Source organism: Bradysia coprophila, unplaced genomic scaffold (assembly GCF_014529535.1).
Source record: "Bradysia coprophila strain Holo2 unplaced genomic scaffold, BU_Bcop_v1 contig_350, whole genome shotgun sequence".
NCBI classification, from domain to species: Eukaryota; Metazoa; Arthropoda; class Insecta; order Diptera; family Sciaridae; genus Bradysia; species Bradysia coprophila.
In genome coordinates this window covers 9,880,291-9,904,906 of record NW_023503608.1, presented here as the reverse complement: position 1 = coordinate 9,904,906, position 24,616 = coordinate 9,880,291, and the positions used below count along the sequence as shown (strand labels likewise).

At 34.5% G+C, this 24,616-nt stretch overlaps 4 protein-coding genes across 5 annotated transcripts in view; 2 read left to right on the top strand and 2 right to left on the bottom strand.

The window, feature by feature from the left end:
- Window positions 1-909: 909 nt before the first annotated feature.
- Window positions 910-1,864, bottom strand: LOC119080859 (SOSS complex subunit B homolog). Its single transcript, XM_037189435.1, has 2 exons — window positions 1,737-1,864; window positions 910-1,669 (listed from the first exon to the last, which is right to left on the bottom strand). Exons 1-2 carry the CDS (start codon window positions 1,748-1,750, stop codon window positions 1,042-1,044), a joined length of 642 nt encoding a protein of 213 aa, XP_037045330.1. The 5' UTR covers window positions 1,751-1,864; the 3' UTR covers window positions 910-1,041.
- A 1,715-nt stretch (window positions 1,865-3,579) lies between these two features.
- On the top strand, window positions 3,580-13,748 carry LOC119081127. Its single transcript, XM_037189871.1, has 10 exons — window positions 3,580-4,859; window positions 7,341-7,418; window positions 7,851-8,078; window positions 8,139-8,343; window positions 8,408-8,631; window positions 8,691-8,945; window positions 12,755-12,952; window positions 13,022-13,192; window positions 13,300-13,512; window positions 13,573-13,748. The coding sequence occupies exons 1-6, from the start codon at window positions 3,862-3,864 to the stop codon at window positions 8,863-8,865; spliced, it is 1,908 nt and encodes a 635-aa protein (XP_037045766.1). The 5' UTR covers window positions 3,580-3,861; the 3' UTR covers window positions 8,866-8,945; window positions 12,755-12,952; window positions 13,022-13,192; window positions 13,300-13,512; window positions 13,573-13,748.
- Window positions 9,393-11,064, bottom strand: LOC119080855. Its single transcript, XM_037189429.1, has 4 exons — window positions 10,787-11,064; window positions 10,345-10,717; window positions 9,993-10,133; window positions 9,393-9,852 (listed from the first exon to the last, which is right to left on the bottom strand). The coding sequence occupies exons 1-4, from the start codon at window positions 10,863-10,865 to the stop codon at window positions 9,612-9,614; spliced, it is 834 nt and encodes a 277-aa protein (XP_037045324.1). The 5' UTR covers window positions 10,866-11,064; the 3' UTR covers window positions 9,393-9,611.
- Window positions 13,749-16,813: 3,065 nt separating the features above from the next.
- The window catches only part of LOC119080835 (sodium- and chloride-dependent GABA transporter 1), a 31,464-nt gene continuing 23,661 nt past the window's right edge, over window positions 16,814-24,616 (top strand). The window contains exons 1-2 of one of the 2 annotated variants that reach the window (XM_037189393.1): window positions 16,814-17,422; window positions 20,382-20,816. In XM_037189393.1, the coding sequence (XP_037045288.1) occupies window positions 20,733-20,816 (84 nt within the window). In that variant the 5' untranslated portion in view covers window positions 16,814-17,422; window positions 20,382-20,732. Of the gene's footprint in view, window positions 17,430-20,381; window positions 20,817-24,616 lie in introns of both variants that reach the window. The other variant, XM_037189394.1, reaches the window with a different exon arrangement.

The following is a 24,616-nucleotide window of genomic DNA, read 5'->3' as shown; positions in this document are numbered from 1 at the left end:
AATAGACCCGATAGTATTACTGGAAATGTGCTTGTCGTCAGTAGCAGGTTAACTATTCTAGCGAATAGATGACAACGTAAGTTAAAATTGATTCTCAAATACATTTGGTTCTCTTCAAGGCTCTCTTATCCTCATAAATCTCCAACTAAAATTTTCCGCTATTCATCAGGGCGTATGAAGGTCGTATATTACCGGAAGTTTGTGACATAGTCTAAAGTGCTCGTTAATAGTAGATTACGTGCCTATATTTTGTCCTGTGTGATTGCAGTCTGCACACTTGGCAAAACGAATCCACACAAATTAAGTAAGTTATTTTTCTCACCAAGCCCCCGGTAAGTGAGTTTCAACGCTCGTGCCATTGGGGTAATGTTTCGATTCCCGGGGATGCAGTTACATATGACAGATGTGGCAAAGTGTCGGCTTAAACTAATGAATTAAAGTTTTTGTTTCTCAGCGGTTCAACCGTTCAACAAAGAATATTGGATTATTTTTTGGGTGTCTTCAATAATCCTCAATACAACAATCTGATACCATTTATCAAACGATTCATAATTATGAAACAACAACTAACACTTATGCTTGGTGGGGTAGTTCTAGGATAGGTTTTCCGAAGTCTCTAGATCCCAAGTATAATCCAGCATTAAAAGAATTTTTAGCCATCTTTTGGAAGTACTTAGATCGAAAGGAGTAATAAGTCCCATAATTATACAAGTGGATTCTTTAGTCGTCTATGATAGTGCAATGGAAGATACGAAAATGCCACTAAAGAGCTGATCTGAGCGAAATAATCCTGTACTGGCATTACCGCGCTAAATAAATGAACTCTCTTACCTCGGTTTCTTGAATTCTCTGTAGCACAGGTTACAAAGTCACTTCTGTTTTGCCACATTTCTTTTTTGAATAAATTTAACATCTCGACATTGTCTTTGAAATAAATTTATTTTTCCACGATAATTAGCGGATGATGCAGTAGTTGTATGGCTGCCATCATCATCGAAATCACTCCCAATGTTCAATGTTAAAAACAATCCCAAAATCCAATTATCTTCGATCACTTTTAACATTGCTCCTAGTCTGATTTCCACGCCCTCCTCTTTGATTACTTTTTCCAGTATTCGCACCGGAGGACGACGACGATGAACTGCCAGTTTTTTGTGTATCTCTGCCTGGAAATGTTCCGACTCCACTCTTCGTCTGAACATTCCCAACGGTACTCGGTTGACTGACTGACACAGGCGGACCACCACGCATTGGACCACCATTATTGTTACTATTTCCCTGTGTGCCATTGTTCATTGTCATCCCCGGCCCCATTGGATTTATTTGTAAATTGACGTTCGGCTCACTCATGTTCAGTTGTTCGTTGAAATTCATACAAAAATCACCAATTCGGTGAATGTCACCATTCTTTCCCGAATATAACGTCAAACAAGATCTCCAGACTGATGCATAGCCTTTGGTTAGACGAACAATATCTCCGGGTACCAGCAGCTTTCCCGGTTCATCCCATACGCTCACATTGATTGAAGCGGTAGGGTCGCCGACTTTAAATGTGCGTACTTCACGGTTCTCTTTGGTTACAGTTGCAGGACCTACTTCTAATACGATGAAGACTACGTTGATGTTCTTCAGACCGTTTCGAATATCTTTGATGGCAATATTTTCGTTACTGGAAATGTTTCGAAAGATTATTAATTAAGTTGATCAATTCGACGCTTCAATTATTTTTAACACACCACAATTGGGCCATAATTTGTTTGCATTAAATTGAAGTCCTGAATTTTCAAATTGTTTGATACAGTCACGGTTGTAAAAGTAAAATGTTGTGAAATTGACAGCTGTCAGACGTGCAACAGTGTTGCCATTTATTAGTTATTCTAGCGGAGATCGTCGGTGATAGTGGTAATATGATAGATATACGCACCCAAAAAAAGTATCATATCATGTCATCTGTTTTTTAGTTTTGAAAAAATATTACAAGCAAAAATAAAAAAAAATAAGTTTTTAATGGATTTGAACCGGATTTGATCTCATCAGATCAAAGTTATGAATTCTTGATGTGGCTGCCCTCTGCGTAATTTCCAATCAAACCCGCGTCAGATTATTTTTTTAACATTTTCATTTAATTTTTAATTCAACCAACAAAAATTATTGTTGTCTAAGAAAATAATTGAAAAAAAGATATCTGAGGAGCGGAATGAGGTCAAATTGGTTGAAAAATAGAAATCACAATTGCAACTGTGACAGTTGAACTGTCACATAATAAGTACGGATTAAATGTACAACAATGTACGTATAAAGTGTACATCAACGTACGGATAAAACCACCAAAAACGCGATAAGACGAATGGTTTACTCATCCGTAAATTATACATACAAAACGTACTTTCTACTGGTTACTCGTAGAAATTGGGCGATTTTAATGTACATCCAAAATTTCATTTTTTTGGGTGAGTGAAGCTTAAGAACATGACATTATTCATAATAATGTATAAAATGCTCAAATAAGACCATAACACAGACTGGCTAGATTGATTGCTTCAAAGTTTATAAAATTATCTAAAACTCAACAAATTGTCGAATTTCGATGTTATTCGTCCTCGTGAGCATCGTCAGCAGTTGATTGAAACCATGTTTTTGGGTAGTTAAATGTGAAAATGTACTTGCAATAGAATATAGATTTCAAGTAAGCCAAGTTCCATGCTCACAAACCGACAGACTTTTTCTATAGTTTTATAGGTTTCAAAGGCTTGATTTCTACTTACAAAAAAAAACACTCCGTTTTGCCTCTGTTTAGCTAAACCAAAACCACGCTTCTTTTCTATTGTTCAAAGTGCAAACGGAGAGAAAACGAAGTGGAAATGAGACTAACTGACATACAATTTTCTAACTATCTCACAAAAGGATAGTCTGAAGTATGGTTTCCACTCAAAAAAAGTACTCCGTGTGAGAGCCGTGAGAGAGCGAACTGTCAAGTAAACAAAGCAAAAATTTAAAAAATTCAAATTGCGGAGTGGAAATCAAGACTTAAGTTATCCAGTGTTTATTAGAACCGCTAAAATGGTTAATAATCTCTAGTTTGAGATAAAATATTCTTGAAAACTATAGATTGTGGATTTGAGCACTATTTCACAGGACTCTCTACGATTGATGCTGTCGGCAAGTCGGTCACTTCTGTCACTACACAACAATATTTTAATGGACGATCGAAGGTCAAAATTTCTTAACAAGTGATTGTTTTTGTTTATTTGGAAGCTCAAATAACCGATGTTGATAACGTTGATATATGACAATTTTCACAATCTATTTACTCTACTCCGTAAAACCGCCAACATATTTAAATTCGTGGACAGTTCAAATCAAAATTTTCATTCATCTATTTTATGTCAGCGCTGCCAACCTACGACTGTGAAAAAAGTGACGGACGATTCTAAACAGCTGATTGATGTGTTTGTTTTGATTAATCTTTATTTAATAATTTGCATAAAAATCGAGAAAAGACCTTCAACGAATCAGCCATGCAACTAAGCAGGTAAGTCAACTGAATGAACAGAAATAGAAATTACGTTTGAGTGTTCAGTCGATGGAGTAAAATTGATAAAATTGTGCAGAATAGTCGGAATGTTTCCGGGAATGTCAAACTAACTAATAACAAAGATGGCCACTTTTGAGGGAGCATGATCATTTTAATTCCTTCAAGTGCTCAAGAAGTAGTTCGTGTTAAAAAGATTACAACGACTATACGTGGCCCAGTTTGGTCGTTAGGCAAAATATGAAGTTAATGTTGAGACGGCGGTGCTAGTAAATTTTGTGATAAAAGTGTTAACCTGTGAGTGAAAAAAAAACACATCATACGGAAACATGGGTTCAACAACGGCCTTGATAGAAAATAATGACATTGCAGCGAATAATCAAATAATTTATTTCAAAAAAGTTGGAAGTGCTGTGTTTTATGGTGTCGCATCGTTTATGATTACGGTTGTCAATAAAACCGTTCTCACCAGTTATCACTTTCCATCATTTTTGATGCTCAGCATTGGTCAAATGACAGCCTGCATCGTATTGCTGTACTTTGCGAAACGTTTCGGAATTGTGTCGTTTCCAGATCTCGGACGGGACACGGCCCGCAAAATATTCCCGTTACCATTGATCTACTTGGGTAACATGATGTTCGGATTGGGTGGAACACAGGCGCTCAGTTTACCAATGTTTGCCGCATTACGACGATTCTCCATTCTGATGACAATGATTTTGGAATTGAAAGTATTGGGCGTACGACCGTCGACACCTGTACAGATTAGCGTTTATTCAATGATTGGCGGAGCACTATTGGCAGCCAGTGACGATTTAACTTTCAACATGGAAGGCTACACTTATGTGATGATAACGAATGCCCTGACAGCTGCCAATGGAGTGTTTGTGAAGAAAAAATTGGACAGCATTGACATGGGAAAGTATGGTCTCATGTACTACAATTCTCTATTCATGATACTACCATCCGTGTTGGGAGCCTACGTTCTTGGTGATATTGATAAGGTGTACGCTTTTGACTCGTGGCACGACCCACTGTTTCTAATTCAATTTCTGATGAGTTGTGTCATGGGCTTCATTCTGTCGTACAGCACAATTTTATGCACGCAGTACAATTCTGCATTGACTACAACGATCGTGGGCTGTTTGAAGAACATTTGCGTGACATATCTGGGAATGTTCATTGGCGGTGATTACGTATTTTCCTGGTTGAACAGCATCGGAATCAATATCAGTGTATTCGGTAGTTTGCTGTACACATATGTGACTTTTCGGCGGAAAGACTCGTCGCGAAAAAGTAATGCACCGGAAAAGGTGGACGTTGTATAGCAATAAGTTTGACAATCGATTCGACAACAGATTTCGGAACTAAAAAAACTTTAGAGTATTTGCCATGCCAAAGCCAAGACAAAAGAAACGAATGTTGTTTTAAGTTAAATATTAATGTTAACAACACGCCCGCAATTTGAAGGGATGCATTGATGCCATTGCTTGACTACTATAGCGGTGTGTAAAATGAATTGTAAATACTAAGCGTAACCTTCTTTTTAATAATATCATCTCAAGACTCATTACTATTTTAAGTGTAATAAATCGGAAGTATATTTTGTAACAAAAAAAAAATCGTGCCATTTTTGTGCTCGTCGTTATCAGCTTGTTACAGTTTCAGTTACACGACTCGATAAGGCCATTTGTTGTACGACAATATTTTCTATTATCGCTTGAAAACATTTTTTCTCTCTCCATAGATTCGAAATCAAATCACTGTTCGAGTGGAGAATGAAAAATCAGTAGAATACCGAGAGACAATTTGATAAACATGAATGCAAGTCACATGGTTGAACTGAACGTAGACACATAGTTTCGATACCTTTTTCAAGATCAAATCGATGAATTTCAATTCAGTAGAAAATTCCATATGTTACAAATTCACAACCAGAATCAAGTCATGACAATCGACAATCAATGTTCTGCAGGTAGATTTTACCCAGGTAGTCGATTTTAATTCGAAATTAATTTGCTCGTAGAAAATCACCTCAATAACTCTTAGCCCAAACGATACATAAATATTCATCCAAACACTAGATACTTATGCCCCAATTTTATCGTCTCCTCATGAACCACTGACTAACGATTATAATTCTACTATTTCCTGTATGTAGCTATGTGCAAGCGATTTTAAATTTTGAGCTTAGTCTTCGAACCTGTTTATTCTGAAGCAAAAGATAGAATTTTAACGCTTAGCTGTGGCGAAGAGTTTATGTTCCTTGTTGCATCGTTCCAGCTCCGACTGAATGCGAAATATGATGACAGTTGCTTAAGCCGTTGAGAACTATAAAGTCTGGGTCTTATTCAGGGCCTATTGTTAGGAATTTTATTCTTAAAAATTCCACAAAATTCTTAAAAAATTCCTAAAATCTCCTTCAGAAATTTTAGGATTTTTAAGGAATTTTGCAGTATTTGTAGATAAAATTGTATGTAAGTTTTAATAATTAAATTCCCAGATATAAGCCCTGGACTTAGTTAGTTCTCGTTAAGTGTTACAGTAAGTATATTAAAATCATTTTTTTTGAAAAAGGAAAACTGAGTTGTGTTAAGTCCTAAGATCAGATGATTTTGTATTGTAAGGGTGTAGCAATGGAAAACTAAAGAAATATTCAGGTGATCAATACATGCCTATTGTTCCACTTAAGTTTCGTTTTCCAAAAGAAGTTAATTATCATCTGTAAAAAAGGTATGCACAATGTCAATTCTTATAGTACACCGCAAATGCAGAACTGCATCTTATTAATTACGAATCGCATTGGAATGTTCAGAATATTCGTCTGTATATTGACATCATCGGTAAGGAAAGGTATTTTTCATCGAAGCATAAAAAAATCTTAATTAACCGATCACAGTGAATAAAGAAGACCGTGAAAAAAATATCATCATCACATTAATCGACCTTCAGTGATACAGTGTTTCGATGTTTCTTCATTGCTCAGTCGTCAATATTTTAATGCTGAATTTACGAATATTTACGTATGAGACGAAGATTGTACAAAAACATTTTTTGATGATGTACGAGTTGTATAATGGTTTTGAGTTTCATTAGTTCCTTCCTCCGTTTACGTTTTTGACTGTATGCTTTGCTTATTTGTTTTATATCTTTTATTCATATATGATAGTTGAATGAAGCAGTAGTTATTGTCAAGTAAATTAAAACGAATGAAGATATTTTGATTATTTAAACTAGATCGTTTAAGAATTTGGGAAGTTTCTCGGTTATATGTGAACGTAATTTGACTTTATTTCAAATCATTGATCCGTCGAAAAACCAATATATCTTCTTACACTTATTCATTTTTGAATAAAAAACAATACTTCTTTGGTACACCATTTGTTTAATGAATAAATAACCTTTCTAAAGATGAGAAGCTTTTCAACCATCAACGCTTGACGAACATTATTTTCTGTAAAAAATTGGTCATGGATCTTATAAAAAAGGTACACACTCATTCTATCAAAGAAATATTCTCTCGACAAATAAAAAAAACCGGAATTTAAAGGTAACTTCACGGAAATTTGTTTTTAAGGCCGACGAAATTAAATTGTGTTTTCAAATCGAACATTGAAGGAATTCCTAGACTCGTTAGCTTGATGAGATAGAAGTTTACTTTTTTCCGTGTGAATACATTTGGAAGAATACCCTGGGAGTCCATGGTATGACTACTTTGCCTTCTACATTATGTTTGTTGTGTAGAACGATTGAAACTTTAGGTCGATTGGGAATGGATCTGATCTAACATTTAAGGAACAACATGAAGCAATCATACCATCATGCCACTTAATCTAATATGTCTACAGCATTCCCAGCAATTTAATATCATCACTCCGAAAATATTGTAAGGACGACTTAAGAGTAACATTTTTCAATGTTTTCTTTAATTTTTAACCGTTTTGAAACGGCTAGAGCCGAGCATCGCCACAATAACATACAGTCTAGTACTTCTCTAGTTTAAACTTTTACTTCAAGTGTTTTGACAACATATTTTATTATAAAACCTTATTGAATGGGGATTATCTTCATTTTCGCCTTTCCTGTCGATAGCAGATGATTAGCCAATTCGTCTTTCACTACATTAACTCTGATTTCTTTGAACTATATCTGGGGTAGGTCTTCTAGACTTTGGTATGGGTATCCGTTTCAAGAAAAAATACGGGATCTCGGTTAGAAATTAAAGATCCCTCAGGGATCCACCAAAATTTCTCAAAAATTTTGGGGGCCACTATACAAATATTGTAGATCTTCTAAATTGAATCTTTATATTTTTCAGAACCTTATCTGCTGCTGTGGTTTTATCGAAAGTTCAGAGAACATGCCGACCACTAATTCATCTCAACCGTTTTTCAACCACCACAACCGCAGACGACGCTCAAGAACCACTCATTGAACCAGATAAATTTACAAAAGAATTTTTATCAAATCGAATTCCGGCTTCGCAATTTCAAAAAATACTTTTAAGTGCCGGAGCATCATTGGCATCGTTGATCGATCCACACAGGTTGGGTTAATTTTAAAACGATGAAAAGCTTTGGTCTTTTACAGTTCGCATAATTTCCAGGCATGACATGATAGCATGTTTGGGCGAAACAACCGGAACTGATGCCTTGTATCGTATTTTAGATCAAATGAAAAGTTGCGATGAAGGTCAACGAATATTGGCAGAAAAACCTCGGATCAATTCTAATGACATCGATTTGGAATCTCTAGGTAAATTGCCGGAAGATACCTTCGGATTTCATTACAAACAATTTTTGGATGACAATGTAAGTTGGAGACAAATCGCATTTGCAAGCGAAAGAATTGATTTGAAAACCATTTTATTGACAGCACGTAACACCTGACTCACGAATGCCCGTACGTTTTATGGACGATCCGGAATTAGCCTACGTAATGACAAGATATCGAGAGTGTCACGATTTGGTGCACACCATTTTGGGCATGCCGACAAACATGTTGGGAGAAGTGAGTGTTAAATGGGTGGAGGCTTTAAATACAGGACTACCGATGTGTTATGGAGGAGCAGTTTTTGGAGCAATGCGACTGCGACCAAAGTACGTCCAATCGTTAAACAATTGAAGTCATTTGAATTATTTTGTAATTTTACTCACAGACAACGACAGTCCTACACTAAATATTATTTGCCATGGGCTCTAGAATGCGGGAGGAAAGCCAAACCGTTACTGACCGTGTATTGGGAACAACGATGGACGCAACGAATCGATGAGTTGAGAAGCGAGTTGAATATTAGTCTGTTAAATGTTCCTACTGCGACTGTACAGAAATAAAGAATTGGCGGAAGTACAGGTCCTGGTCTAGAGAAACTTTGTTTAATTTTGATCGATTGCAGTTTTCTCACAGCTGGACGGTAGCTGGTAAGTATAAAATAGTTAATGTCATGTGAGTCTCATGTCTCACCATTTTCAAACGCCAGAAAATCTGAACGAGGCAGAAAGTTTCTAGAGTAATTGAAAAACGGATGACAGAGTCCTGTAACATATGCGAAATTAGACTTGTTTTGCAGAACGATGGAGGAAAGACCTACACGGGTTGGAAGGAAAGGTCGAAATGTTACGATGATGAATCTCTGTCTATGTGAGATATGTAGGTCTTTTCTTGGCGATTCAGTTTCTCCACTCCGTGTAGTTTTGAACTCAGTTCCTGCGCGAATGTGTACACCAGGCGAGATCTCAACAACAGCTAGTATGGTTACAGTTATAAATAGACTTTGAATGACCAAGCCAGGGATATCGATTCGATGAAAACTGTGTCAGTCGATAAACAATGGGTTTTGGCATGATGCAGTTAATACAACTTTTAGTCACAAAATTAAAACTTTTTAATAATAAATAATGCACCAGCCGGTATTACATACGTAAAATAATGATAAAAGTATAGGCAAGAACAGATAGGAGATATTGAGTAGATATTGAGTTAGTAAAGATCGTTATCAACAGCTGAACTGGCTGTCCTTTCCTCCTGGCAAGAACGTCACTGTTATAAATATCGCCTAAATTTTAAATTGCACAATTTATCAGTTTCCATTCATTGTTTGTTGATCAACAGTACAATCAGGAACTGCTGCGGTCACCGTTTCACCAAGCGGTGTCAAACCGACCTTTTCCATCAGTTCGGACAACTTTTTCGCTTTTCTGTCCTCGTTATTCGAAATGATTATGTTCAAGTGCTCAGCCAAGAGCTCTTTCTTCTCGCGAGCCTTAAATAAATTCGTCTTGGCGATTAAAAATGCCGTCTCGATTTGCTCGTAGCTTTTTCTGTCATATGAAACAAAAGATGGGAATTATTCTTACGGACAAATTTTATTCGAAATCAATCACAATGATTCAAACTTTGATCTTAGACGAATGAATGAATAGGAAAACATAGAATCTTGGTACAAGTATGTTTAACTCACTCAGCATTCATGTATTTAACGCTAGCATCTTCGATTTGCTTTCGTAACACCGAAACATCAGCTGCTAGCTCTGATTCCAATTTTTGTAATTCTTTTCTGATTTCTTGCAATTTCTTAGCTTCAGCAGCGGTTCGCTCGGAGCTAAAAATTGATGAAAAATTTAGTTGTACCAAACAAATGTACAAAATTTCAAATCTGTTAGAAATTGTCAATTATAAGACAGTGTCTTGAAGTGATGCTATCAAAAGGATTCGTGCAGAGCCACACGAACTTTGTCAATTATTCTATTCAACATTTCTTGCTCTTACTCATACTCAATTGACTAATGTTATATTAATAACCTGATACTCACTGTTGCTCAATCGCCCTGTATAAAATTTCCTTTTTCTGCTTATTTTGCTCTTCGACCATGCGTCGTTGGCTTTCATAATCCTTGAGTGAAATGCCCTTAAATGCAACAACATTTTTGGATGAGTCATCCGACTTCTTAATTTCTTGTGCTGATTCCACAATTTCGTCAATCGACACCGATTTCGGTGGTGGTAATGGCTTGAAATGTAGTGCATCCTGCAGGTGATTGTTCGACAAATCCTGGCTAGTTTCGTCTGCGTCATCAACAGGTTTATTTGTTGTCGGTGTTTTCGCAATCATTTGTTGTTGTGACTTTATTGTTGTCACTTTTGCCGGTGGATGTGATTTTGTCCTTTCGGGTATGTTTGGTTTATCTGTTTGAATGGAAGGGTTGGTGGTGAAATGTTATTTGGTACTGTTAAACTTGTTGCTCTTTATCTCACTATTCTCTTTATTTGTTTTCGGATTGGATTTCAGTTTTTCGATGTAGTCTTGAGAGAAACCGTGAAATTTGCCGGACATTTTATTCGAATAATTTGGAAAATTGAATTATAGTATGAACCCAGACACGAAAGTTGATGAATTTAAACGAATTTGAAGAAAAACATTTAATTACAATTTTTACAATAAACAAAACAGAAGAAAATTTATGATTCTTTGACACGACAGACACGAAACAACAAATTGGAAGATTGGTTTGCATTCCTATACACACTCGACACTCTCTTGCACTATTGTAAACGCGCGCATATTAAAGGTCGGTAAATGTAGATTCAATTTTTGTTAGTCTGCAGACGAAATAAAACTAGAAATCATTGAATAATATACTAAGAGACATCTATCTACTAGATAGTAAGGAATCTCAACTCACCTAAATCTTTAGGTTTTAAAATGTTAAGACTTTAGTAGATATCATAACAGCAGGGTGTTATGTAAAGGTAGACCAATATAAAAACATATGTTGCATTCTGGTAAAACATCTTACCAACATCCAAATAGTCTTTAAACTTTAAGAAACTGCCAAACGAGAATTTAGTCATCTTCATTTCCTCCAATCATTTGCCTAACAATAATCAAATAAGCAGGAATATCTCAAGTCTCAAGAGCACAACCTACACAGTGGAGCCAGTGTAGGGTTTTTTACCGATTTTCTTTAATAATTTACGATCACGGCAGAGTAAAATAAACCAGGCAGGAGCGGTTCATTTTCGAAACGTCAAATAAGGGACCTAATACACTGGATGAAAATGAACTCAAATGAACACTGACATAAATTGAAAAATTTTGTTCGCAAAAAATATAGGGCTACTAGATTATTCAGGTCCCTAGTCAAATCAGCGCTCCTGCCTGGTTAGCTTTACTCTGTCGTGTTAACGATAGAATCGCAGAGTCTTAGAATCGAGATAAATTCTAGACATTACATCAATTTACAATCATGCAATACCCACATCTATATCCAATCATTAAATCTGTTTACTTCTTTTGATTAAATCTTTTACTTCATAAGTTGACGCATAAAATTCAATATAAAAGAGAAAGTAAACAGAAGTAAAGCTTTCATCGTTCGCAGTCGATAACAGATGATTAGCGGTTTTTGCATGGTTCATTTGTAATAAAATTTGAACTTGGAAAAATTAAAATTAACTTTCTGTTGTTACCGACACTAACACTTTAATAACACCCTGCTCTCACTGTTTTCTCTCACATGAAAAGTGACAGCTATCAGCTGAATTCGGAGAATTAAAGGCAGTGTTTTGTTTTTACTTACCTGTGCATTACACCTGCGCAATGATTTAATTCAATATTAATTTAAGTGAAATTGGCACCTACGAAAACAGTTTGAAAATCGTTATGGAGCATTCTTATCAGCAATTGCCGTCAGATGTAAGGAAATGGAATTGCACCAAAATTTTTCTTCTCTTGATAAATATTTTATATTTGGTGAGTTTTCCTTTATTTTATAGTTTTCATCTCTCTAAAGGGCAACAGAAAGATTTTTTTTATTTTGGATGTGTGTGGGTGGTTAAATATTTGAATATTATGAAATTTTGTGTATCATACGTCTCATATCACGTTGCTGTAAAAAGCAGACGGCTATCATCATATTGTTGTGCGATGACCTGTTGCTTATCTATTTTTATAATGGAAATTGTATGTCACAACAAACGAAGTAAAAGATTTTGTCTCCTACTGTAGTAAATATTTGGGTTGAAGCAGCATAATTAAGTCGATAATTATACTGATATGCCTGCCATGTCAGAACAGTAACGAAATGATTGATCTGGCTTAAGTTGTTCTTAGAACTACCAAACATTGTTATTTTCCAGATTTACGGAATTTATTTACAAAAATTATAGGGATACAACTTCGCCGCTTGACGACCGTTTTGATAATTTCTAATTCTTTTTCAGGCTATTTCGCTGACCGCAATAATTATAGGTGTTCTGGCTCATATATATTTGTTCTTTAGTGCATCGTTCCTTCTGTCGTTCGGCTTCAGTTACAGTCAATATTCGTATTACTTGTACATTTACGGATTAATTTTGATGCCCGTTGCCTGCATCGGAATAGCTGTAACATTTCGACATAGCTACAGACTCACCAAATTTGTAAGAGAAAATACTGAGACGGAAGTGAAAAGGCGCTTTCGACTTTAATTCTCTTCGAAAATTTTGTAGTATACACATCTGTTATCAACTTTGACTGTTATCGAAATTATTGGCATTATCATATCGGCCGCTTTTTATCCGTTCCTGGAACGTCATATTCGAAATATTCTGCAGGATACCATAAACGACTGCGATGTTACAAGCATTGCCCATTACGCCATTGTTCATGTTCAGATGATTGTAAGTAGAAAATTTGATCTTCTAATTGGGGGACAACCGTTTCTTTAAGACGACAATTACATGAAGAATTTTGCGCTTTCTTCAAACGAAAAATATTTAATTTAAAGTTTAAATGCTGTGGCTTAAATCATCCCGATTCCATGACAAACGACACGAGGATACAAACGAGCTGCTATTCTCACGACAAATACACCGTTTACGATTCTTACTGCTATCCAGAAAGATTTTACGAGGTCAACTGCTTCACTCGAGTTTACAATGATTGTCTAGAGACATTGTTCATAATTCTAGTGTATGCAGCAATTACGATCATTACGCAGGTGAGTGACAGTGTAGTTATTCAATTAGTCCTTCTTATCGTTTTGGTAATAATATCGCAGGGAATTACGATTTACTTTGCTGCACTACATGGACTACATATTCAACGAGAAAGGAATAATGCTATTGAGTTAGCCACAACAGCAGACGATGTAGTTATGAGTCGGTTTAACAGGAAATATGATTTTTCTTAAGAATGAGAGTACAGATTACGGAATGACGAAAGTTTTTCATAAAAGTTATGTTTTATTTGAAATTTTTCTCCATCTCAAGGCCCAGGCTTGTCAAGTCCTTATTTGATTAGTTGAATTTCTGATCAATTTAAAATGAATTTTACCGTTCTTGTTGTTTGGAAATTGGACACATTTTTGACGCAATAATTTACAAACTAACTTATCAATAAAAAGTTACTATGAAATAGGATTCTTTAGAAAACGGAATCGGAAAACGGTTCTTTGATGTCGAAAACGTGAGTCAGCAGTCTTCAATCCTCGAAATATTTTTGGATCACATTTTTTACGTGTTCGTAGAACCTACTCTCAAATTTACACCACGGTACATTCATAGCGTCACCTCATGCATGTTTGTTGTAGTTGGAAAACTGAGGCTGATGCCAGTCAGGTCCCTATTTTAAACTGCTCATATGTCAGTATATTTGAATTTTAAACCAAGAAGACCCCATCTGCCCCGAAAGTACTTGCAATTACCTTTCCAACGACACCTTGTATGACTACATAGCTTTTCCTATAGAAAGAAAAGGTTTCGGTCCTGGAATCGAATTCACTGAAAAATCCTTTTATCAAAAATTAAAAATACGCCCTTCCAATTTCGATAGGTACGTTTTCAAGTGAATCCCTCGAAGCAACCTTCCATTTAAAATAACAGATCCATTCACATAATTATAGCTTTAACATATTTTACAAGAATCTGACTTGATTGAAGTATTTTTGAGACGAGATAAAATCTTTTACTTAATTAGTTTCATCAACATAAATTTCACTTATTTTTGTCTTTGCTGTTGATATAACGTTGATTAAGGCGTGCGACCAATAATTTGTAATAATAATGAGGCTGAGGCAACTGTTATTTTTACTCAACTCGTGTTATATGCCAAAAATGTCTTTCTGATCCCGATTTTCCACTGTATATGTAATAATCCTCTTACGTCTTTTCCTTGCAGCGATGAAACTGATCTCGGTGTGAGAATCTAAGTCTAAGATTACTTTTGGGAACGTAACGTATCACTAAAAGTCGCTTCGTCGTAGAATTAAAATCTTTCAATTCATCTGTTATCGATAACGACGACAAAAATAATGACAAGCTCTGGGTAATATTGTCCTTTAGAGCTCGTTCAGGAACGATTTTTTCTTCACTGAGTTTCGTTCAGTTAACGATGACAGGTGTAACTGTGAGGTTAGATTTCTCACGATGTATTTTGGTCGTGAAATGTTACCCAAATGTCATGAAACTTCGGTGAAGTGAATTTACAATGGATGTGTTGTGGTCTGCGGATATAAATCATTTCGATTTCTGTGGACCATTTGATGATACGATATGCCAGCGTCGACAGTTCAAGAACAGAGATTTTCCGATGTCAAATCGATCTGACACCGACCTAACAGAACTTTTTCGTAGAACGGATTTACATATAAACGGATGTTGTGCTAAAAGTAATCCTGTACGAGCTGGGGGCTGCAAGTAACCACAGTACAGACAGTATATTGCTGTCGAGTACATCAGAACCACCAAGTTTCATGTTGCCGAAACGGAAGGGGAGCGTATTTGGGAAATCTTGGATACGCGCAATTATATACGAACAAGATATCTTCTCGTCGACTATTTGGATCATGCACTGGAAATGTTGCTCGGTTTTTTTCAGACGGGGAGTAAGTACAGTTAGCCCGGTCTCATCGATCCGAAAGATTATTAGGACGCAATGACAGCGTGTCGGTACATTGAAGGAAGTGAAGATCATGCCCAGGAAACCATTCAATACTATTACGAGGCATATGAGGAGACGCCTGATGCAATTCAGATGATCAAAGAAATGGTCGAACTGGATGGTCGATCTTAGAAAAGCGCACTGTAGACTGTGCGAAAATATTTTTTTCTGACTTTTCATTGCGTCGAATGAATTCTGAATGAGTGATGTTCGTCATGGTCAAATAAATTTCTAAGAAACAAAATAGTTCTGTTGTCAGTTGTTTTTGGCACCTCCTTCCTCTTCATTTTGTATATAAGTTCCGTTCCCCTCCACTTTCGGTCTAGTAAGTTGGTCCGTTAAGACAAGTTAAGGACGCAAGTGAGTATCACTGTAAAGTTGAGGTCCTCCACATTCATAATAAATAATAATTTAATCAAATAATTGCATTAGTGAGGTGGAGGTCACAGCCCTCGTCAAAGTTCACCTACGTTCCATCGATTTTGAGAAATTTTTCGGAAGTCATTCGGCCGTTTGTCATACAATTTTTTGAAATTAATATTTTCCCCGAGAATACTCGACCTCAGCTTTCCAACGAACCCATACACGCTCGTATCCTCGCCACCTTACGGAAATGAAATCCGGACTACGAAACCCCATTTTTCGACTTTTTCGGAAGATCAAAAAAATCTTAGACTTGTTTTGGGGCCTAGGCACCAAGGCCTAACTAGGCATATATAAAGAAGTCCCAGAAAAAATAGCGCCGATTTCGGTCAGTCGAAATTCAAAAGAATCCCTCTGTGGGAATGTAAACATAAACAGAAAATTAACTCGTAACTTTCACTAACGTATCTGAACGGCAAACGTCAGACAACTGTTAGTGTAACATTAAACGAATCGTCAAATCTTCACTGAGTGAAGAAAAAATCGTTCCTGAACGAGCTCTTATATAGTGAAATTCATGTTTAAAAAAATGAAGTACGAGATTCGAAATCAATCACCTCTATCTGCTATGTCTGCACCTGTAAATTTTTTTACTAAAAAGCTTATTACTTATTTTTGTTGTCGTTATCGATTACTATCGATTATTCAACTGGACTAATGAGCATCTCTTTCGTAGGAGTAATCCAAGAGTTTTCAATGTATTTTTATCAGTTTTTCAAACTAAAACACTCACTGCTAACGCACAGTGCTAACAACATTCGCATCTATACTACACTACACACAGACATAATATTTCTTTGGTGAATATTAACGCTCAGTTGTTCGTTCCATGTCGTGCATACATTCACGTTACGTATACATTTTATATTATTAATGTATAACCGAACACGCAAATATATGTGCTATCGAATGTGGTGTCTGTTATTACTTGTAATGTGGTTCTGCTTCAGTGCGATTTTGTTCGTGGTCAAGGAGGTGCACGTTGTAAATACGTACCGATCGGCATTTTAACAACCGAACAACAACAAATCTAAAAAAAAAAGTTATAAAAAAATTCACTTTATCGTTATTCTGTTTGCGGGTCTCTGATCTTGGGTGAATATAAAGTTGAATTTTGTTTTGAATACAATAAAATAAGGTGCATTACCTGCAGGTCTGCCTTTTGTTGTGCAAGAGGAAAATATTGTTCATTGTGAAGTTTGTTGTTTGTGAAATTTTAAATTAAATCGGCCGGCATAGAGAACCAGAAAATGTTTTTATAAAAAAAGTCGTGATTTTGAAAACTGTGTAACGCAATCGATTTGTATCGCCAATTTAATTGCTTTAGTACGCTGAATAACGTCGGTTTTGAAAACAACAATAATATAATCGGACAGTGAATAGAACTACTACAGCGCGGGTAGAATAAGTGATTTCATTTTGAAAAGAAAATCAGAACAATTGAATAAGTTGTGAATTAAGTGCATCGTTTACGCATTATTGTCTTGGGAGTAATTGATGCTTGGTGTTATATTCTCAAAAAACATCGTCTTTCTCTTACACGTGCGGTAACAAGTAAGTTGAATAAATTATTATAACATATCCGCTTTTAATTTGTTTTAATTCAAAGCTGTGAATCGCATTTGTTTTCCCATGAAGGAAGAAGCGATCAAGCGGAAATTTTTTAGTCATTTTTACAGAATTTTAAACAATGCCACTGTTGACTATCGTATTTCACTTAACATTTTCAACAAACAAAAAGTTTTTTTTTTAATTTAAATTCAAACAACTTAATGTTCTGAGGGAATAGGCAGGAAGCAAGGGCGTTTCAAGAAATAAGAAAAAATGGGGGTTGAAGTATAAATTTGTAGTTCGACTAGGCTTTGAACGTTTGTTCTGGTCCTTAAATTTGAATAATTGTGGTTGAGCTAGGTCGATGATATAAACTTTGCAGAACATTTTAAAAAGGACAGCTGGGTCAGTCTTTATTACTTCAACAGAACTCGACACCTTAGATGAACAGTTGAATTTCGATTCAATGATGTGATAAAAATGCTAGGGTCCAAGAGGATGTTTGCCTCGAATTTTGTGTACGCCTATGCATTTGTGCATATAGGTACAGTGCTCGTTGATACCGGAAAGCAAATAAACGTTGCACAAAGAAAAGTACAAGGAGAAGACGAAAAAGGGACGAACAAAGAAAAGTTTTTTTTTTACAAAAAACATTACATACATGCATTGGTATATGCTGCACATATTCATACGTATGTGTGTACAGATTGAAGATTCTAAAGTTAGAGAATTATTGCAGGATCTTTCCAAGAATTACCTTTTAGTGGAACAGTTTCTTTTGTTCAATTAGAACAGCATGTTTCAAGTTCTGTTTCTCATTTTCAATATTACAAGTGAAAGGTTCCACTTTTTAGAGATTAAATTTCATTTCAAATTCACTAGTATTGATCTTTGGCAGAACAGACTAGTATTAAAATGGTTGGGCCCTTTTACAAGAGCAGTTTTTTGGTCGCTGACATGAGATACTACAGAGACGATCTTCTAGTGAATGATTGAACTGCAAAAACAAAATATTGCAGATTCCCAGCAACAATTACATTTGAGGCTCATAAACCAACTCGACACTAGTTCAACACTTGCACAAAATAGGAAAACGTTTTATTTCGACAATAGATAGTGAAAAGTCTAAATATTTTCCATTTAATGAGAGCGTAATATTTCTGTGTTAAGTAAGTTATACAGACACGTACTACTTTATAACAAATCATTTGCGTCACACAATTTGACTTTGACTTTGTCGATAAATTCCTTCTTAACATGAAATACGAAAAAACAGAGCATTTTCCGTACGTAGCAAATCATTGAAAACGATTGAAATAGTTTTATGTAAATGGCATGCAAAATAATTAGCTTTTCTGTGTTGTTGAGTTATAATATTTTTTGTTGTTATCAAACCATTAGTGATTTAACGACCCAAGAAAAACCTTAAACGTTGCATGACTCGAAATATAATATACAAATTTGAAAAAATGAAGTATTTTCGAACAATTTACCGAACCACTGTTTGGCAACGTTGAAAGCAATTCAAACGAAACTATTTTCAGTTTTGATTATTTGTTTTACTTAGAGACAGGTACAATATATACAAATCGATAATACAAATAGGATTGCTCTGTGAAAACAGTAGTTGAATGTTCGCAATAATTCAAGTCAAGATCTTATGCCAGACCCAATCGGGTGTGTGTTTGTTGTGTTGTAATGTCGAAACTTAGAACTTTGTAAATAAACAAGGCGTTTAGTTGGATTGTTTATTTATCTCACTCATTGAAATTATGAAATGAAATTTTGTGCTGTGATATTATGCATCATGCTACTGGCGGCGCTTAAAAAGTATTCAAATTTACTGATGAAGAACAAAAAAAAAAAATTAAATGAAGGTACCGCCCGTTCTAGTAAATAAACGTTGCCTTTATACACAGTGATCAATCGATCTTCAATTCACTGATTTAAAATCATTTTGTGATTAAATGAGATGCCGATGTTCACAAAGTTTTAAATTTTATTGAATTATGCGTGGACGTAAAATTATGACTCCATATTATTCCCAATCCACCAGGGCCTATTTTACGGAAACATGTTTCTCAAGTTTTTGAAAGTTTTGAAAATGTTTCTGAAGTTTCTCAAAGTTTCTAGAAAACTTTAAGAAACTTTAAGAAACTTTAAGAAACATTTCGGAAACTTTAAGAAACATTTTGGAAACTTTCAGAAACTTGAGAAACATGTTTCCGTAAAATAGGCCCTGCAATCCACAGTCATCTTTTTATAGCAATCAAAGATTATTCTCATTGTACCATTTGATGTAGGGTAATGTCATTCGAGTCTAAGTAAGAGTATCTAACGAAAAGTGATCCAACGCGTAATCTTCGTCGGTTTCGAAGTCAAAATTCTCATTCATCAAAGTTCAATTCTCGCTCATTGCAATTTCAGTTCAAGTGAATTAATTAACCTTCATTCATTTTATATGAATTACACAAATGAATTGTAAACATCTTTTAAAAACAGAGACAAGGCGCATACAATATACTACGATATTTTGAGGATTTCTATTGTATGCTATTGAACAATGAGTTGAGACACGTTACGATCATCTCTGGCTTTAATAGTTAATACCATTTTAGTGTTTACTTTTATCTAAGCAAAAACAAATAACAAAACTGAACATTATACCACACACGAGAGACATGTGAAAATTTAGCATAAATAGACGGGCTCATACACTCCATAATGTATGCTGAGTTACAAAGAAATAATTTATTTAAAAAAAAATTAAATTGAATTAAAGCAACTAGAGTCGGTATAATACTTAAATAATGAATGACTGTGTGTGCCAAACATTTGAATTGTTATACATTTCATATAGTTTTATCTAATCCATTCAATACATTAGGCTGGTAGATTCCACAACAGATCATGAAAGTAATTTTTTCTAAAAAAAAAATTTTTTTTCTGTTGCAGAAAAGCACTTAAGATCTGGTGCAATTATTCATCTAATATTTTATGAAACAAACGTGGATATATATAACAAAACTACATGGTGATGATAGTGAATACTGTGAAATAAAAGTTTTAATTCAATTAAAAATGAAATGAAGTCACACGACCCCATAAGGTGTAGCTAATTACTTGGGTAAAGCATTCTATTGAGTTTTCCAAATTAATTAAAAATTATTCAACAAAAAAATGATATAAAAGTAGAAAGTGAAATTCTCAATCTCAACAAGCAGCACCAACAACAATAACAACCATCAACCAAAAATTCTTCTATGTGAAAAAAGTGTAACATCGATTGATTGATAGCAACACAAGATGCGGTGGAAAAATAGTAAAACCAGTGCCGAAAAGCGGAGCTATGACGATCCACCGAATAAACTTGATGAAAAGAAACAATCGGTGAGTACTACTACACAATTACTTTTATATCGACGCTATCAGATAAAACAAAGTTCTCAACATCAACAACACTTTGATTTTTTTTATCTCGTTTACCGTAATAGAAATTATAATGAAAGCTATAATCAGGTTATTGAAGGTGTAAAGAGAATGATTTCTTTAGCACGTCTATGTTACGTTACTGACATGGTAAATATGTAGCCAGTAACATGAAAACTAGAAATGGTCTTTTAATCAAATTGGCTAGAGAGGAGTCTTTAGGGGTGACCCACGGCAATTCCTTTACACTTCAATGCTGTGAAACGTTTTCCAACCCACTGACAGTTCATACTTTGTATTTTTCTAGTTACGTATAATAGTTCTGATAGGTCGTTTGCTTTACATCTTAATTAAATTTCTGCAAAAAAAAATGTATCTCGTCAAGTGTGATCCATTATGGAAAATTGTAGTAGAATGGTCTAAAAATCTCATAGTGGACGTCATTGATGGACAGCCCCAAAGTTTTTCCATGGAACTGGATTTCGGAACCTCAATAATTTTATGAATGAGACAAAATAGTGATGAAAGACATTTTATCCAATATAGTCTACCAATTCAAAAACATATTTCCTTCTCTAAAATTTTGAGTACTTTTTTAGAATTCTGGAAATTTACCTTACAGATAGGTCTTGTAACTTACAGAGCCACAACTAATGCACTCCTCAATTTTATAGCCAATTTTTTTCTGTGTAATCGACGTATGATAATGATCACCTAACACACAACTTATTATCAATTCGAATTTCTCTTTATTCCAGTTACGATTTACCACTCGAGTATATCGAGTTTATTTGCGTGTATTGAGTATAAAATTGGAATAATTGTCAAATCTGATTTATTTATCTGAAATATTTTTATAATTTTTGAAGAATTCTTAGCATTTAGTTTTAAAAAATAGTCCCTGAAGTACACAGCTTTCTGGCTTTCAGTGTATATACAAACTCTGGGTACACACACCTACATATTTTCAGTTGAATTCGTGGATCTAATGTTTGCAGAGCTACCAAAAGTCAACAAAAAATTACTTCGCCTTTTTAAAGCGTTATTTACAGTGAATTTGCAAACATGAGAACCTTGATGTTCTGTTTGAAATTGAAACATCAGATCTGTAGATTAGAATTAAAATTTTTAAGCCCAGCCTCAATCTGCAATACATAATCATAATCAAAAAATTTGTTGAGTAATTGAAGATAGTTTCATACTCGAGTTTAAATGTGGTACTGGAAATACCTTTACTACAGTACTTGAATACAATGCGTTTAACGAATTCATTTTTTTTGGTACATTGAAATGTTGAAGAAACATTTCAAATCTATTACTTCATGTGTATACAAACTTAACACGAAAAACGTACAACTTGTGTGACTTCGGGTGCCAATGATTAAATTTTTCTTCGCTCGCGTGGCAATGATTTATTATTCCAAAATTATGTACCAATAAAAAAAAATTGACCTCTAGTTTTACTATGGTTACGATTTCAAAGAACCAACAAACATATCAGACCTGACGAGCATTAAAATATTATTGTATTATACATCAAATTCGTGTTCATTATCAATTTTAAATCATTAATTTTTGTTTGTAACAATCACTGGAAGATCCTCAATCATTAATAATTCTCGTTCTTTTTGTGTGAATTTAAAATATTGGACGTCGATTCTTCAAATTGGCCATTTGTGAAAAACATCACGTTGAATCGTATGCATGCGCTTATTATATAAAAACAATACAATATAATACTCAAGGTTAATGAATATTAATTACGTAATTTATAGGTTTTCGTTTTATATTTCATTAAAAAAAATATTTTTGTATCGTTAAACTGTTGTTTGCAATTGATACACAATGCGCTAACCACTGGTTCACATTAATTGTCGGGTGTATTCGGTGTGCGTGATTTTAGCTCTATTCCTATTAGCTTGCAATTATTGTGTTAAACCGTTGAACGAAAGTCAGATGCATTTTCTAACGCTAGAGAAGGGGAAAACCATTTTTCGAACAACCATCCAGAGATGAACAGATCGCTACAATTCTCCTTTTCTTATAAATTTAGGTTTATGAATTATTCCGTTTTCTTTTGTTGTTACAAACTATATTCAAAATTCTAATACAGCTTTAAAACATGATTCTATCAAAAGTTCTATACTCAAAATGTGTTTGTATAACAATGGAGAATGTACCTAGTCATTGCAGTAATGATGATGGAATTGAAAGTAGTTTTGAGATTCGATTACTACATCAATGTTTCAATTATAGATAATTTTACTTTCTTATTGCAAATCGATGATAATCCAACAGAATATAATTACTCGGAGATCCAATCTATAATACTGAGAGCACACGTGTTTTTCGTTGGTCCAGGGATTATGTCCAGGGATTATCTTTAGATTTATTAAAATGAAAAATGTATGGAGTTAGTAATGTTCTGAAAGGTGTCATGGAATGTTCTTTTACAACCTTGGCCAAGCCATCACATTAATATATAATTCTTTATGGGTATCAAACACTGTCTACCATTGAGACAATTATTCCTTTTCTTTTATGAGTGTTTTCCAGTCACCCAACGAGCTATCGAAATGTTCAAGATTTCTGTTACCTTTCGTTAAGAAAGAACTGAGCTACATCGACTTTTCCTAACGAAAAGTAAGAGAAACCTTGGACAAAATTATTCAATAAAAACGAGAAAATTTTATGAAAATTCGGGAAATTCGAAGCTTAGAAAATTTTGGAATTTTGGATCGGTTTTCTCGAATTTTCTACATTTCGAAACAGTTCACGAAATTAATTTAAATGAAAAAAATTATGGAAAATGTGAAAAATTTCAGAAAACTTTTTTCAGAGATAGGCAATGTTACTCAACATCGTAACGGACAAATATTTAAACCAAAAAAGCTCGAGTCTGACATTATTCAAACTTTGCTGACGACATCTTAAACAAATATATTTCTAATCAGATAAATCGAAACAATTCAATTAACAAAATTAACATTTGAGTTCAATGTGATGACATTCATTCTTTTATGGTTTGTCGTAGCATTAAAAATTTTATCTGCAACACTCAAAATGTGAAGGTATCACACAATGTTAAAGAATTTAAAATTAGCGTAATATTTTATGAATATCTGCCAATAAAAGAAACAGATTCAATGCAAACAACAATATAGGAAAACTGGAGTTCCATTTGTTTATTATTATCGCGAATTCTCGTTCACAATACCTCAATCTATAGACCACAGTAACAGAATCTAATTCAATTATCGAATTGTATTGATTCTGTATTGAAAATGCAAATAAAATTCGAATAAATAAAGAAATATTTTTTCTTCTTGATATTCTGATAACGGATCAGTTTAAAATGTTGATCTTCTTTGCAGACAAAACAGTTATTTATGGGATTGATTTCTTCGTATCTTCTTTCGTTTTTAAATAACAACAACAGCAGAACCGAATAATGACTTCTATCTATGTTATCAATCAGCATAATGTGATGGATAAAATATCACTTTACTCTACATTGCTGTACGTCGTAGATTATATGCTTTTTTCGTGTATTATTGAGTATTTTTATTCAATATTTTTCGTTCTGTTATGTTATTGTGAATCTAAAAGTGGATTTAACAGTTGGCTTGCTTTTGTGTCCGAATGAATAATTTGATTATAATAATGTTCGTATAATGTGTGTAGTATATACCTTACTTGTTACGGCTGGATACATCATTTAAATATATTTTCCATCAGAACGTAATAATAATTCAGTCGGT

What these genes read in the sequence shown, in the direction of transcription:
- LOC119081127 (XM_037189871.1), top strand. Translation starts at nt 3,862, where the DNA reads ATGGGTTCAACAACGGCCTTGATAGAAAATAATGACATTGCAGCGAAT. An exon ending in GAAAAGGTGGACGTTGTATA is followed by an intron (nt 4,860 to 7,340) that starts GCAATAAGTTTG and finishes AACAACATGAAG; the next exon opens with CAATCATACCATCATGCCAC. An exon ending in ATCATCACTCCGAAAATATT is followed by an intron (nt 7,419 to 7,850) that starts GTAAGGACGACT and finishes TATATTTTTCAG; the next exon opens with AACCTTATCTGCTGCTGTGG.
- LOC119080855 (XM_037189429.1), bottom strand. Translation starts at nt 10,865, where the DNA reads ATGTCCGGCAAATTTCACGGTTTCTCTCAAGACTACATCGAAAAACTG. An exon ending in GAAAACAAATAAAGAGAATA is followed by an intron (nt 10,718 to 10,786) that starts GTGAGATAAAGA and finishes CCATTCAAACAG; the next exon opens with ATAAACCAAACATACCCGAA. An exon ending in TACAGGGCGATTGAGCAACA is followed by an intron (nt 10,134 to 10,344) that starts GTGAGTATCAGG and finishes ATCAATTTTTAG; the next exon opens with CTCCGAGCGAACCGCTGCTG.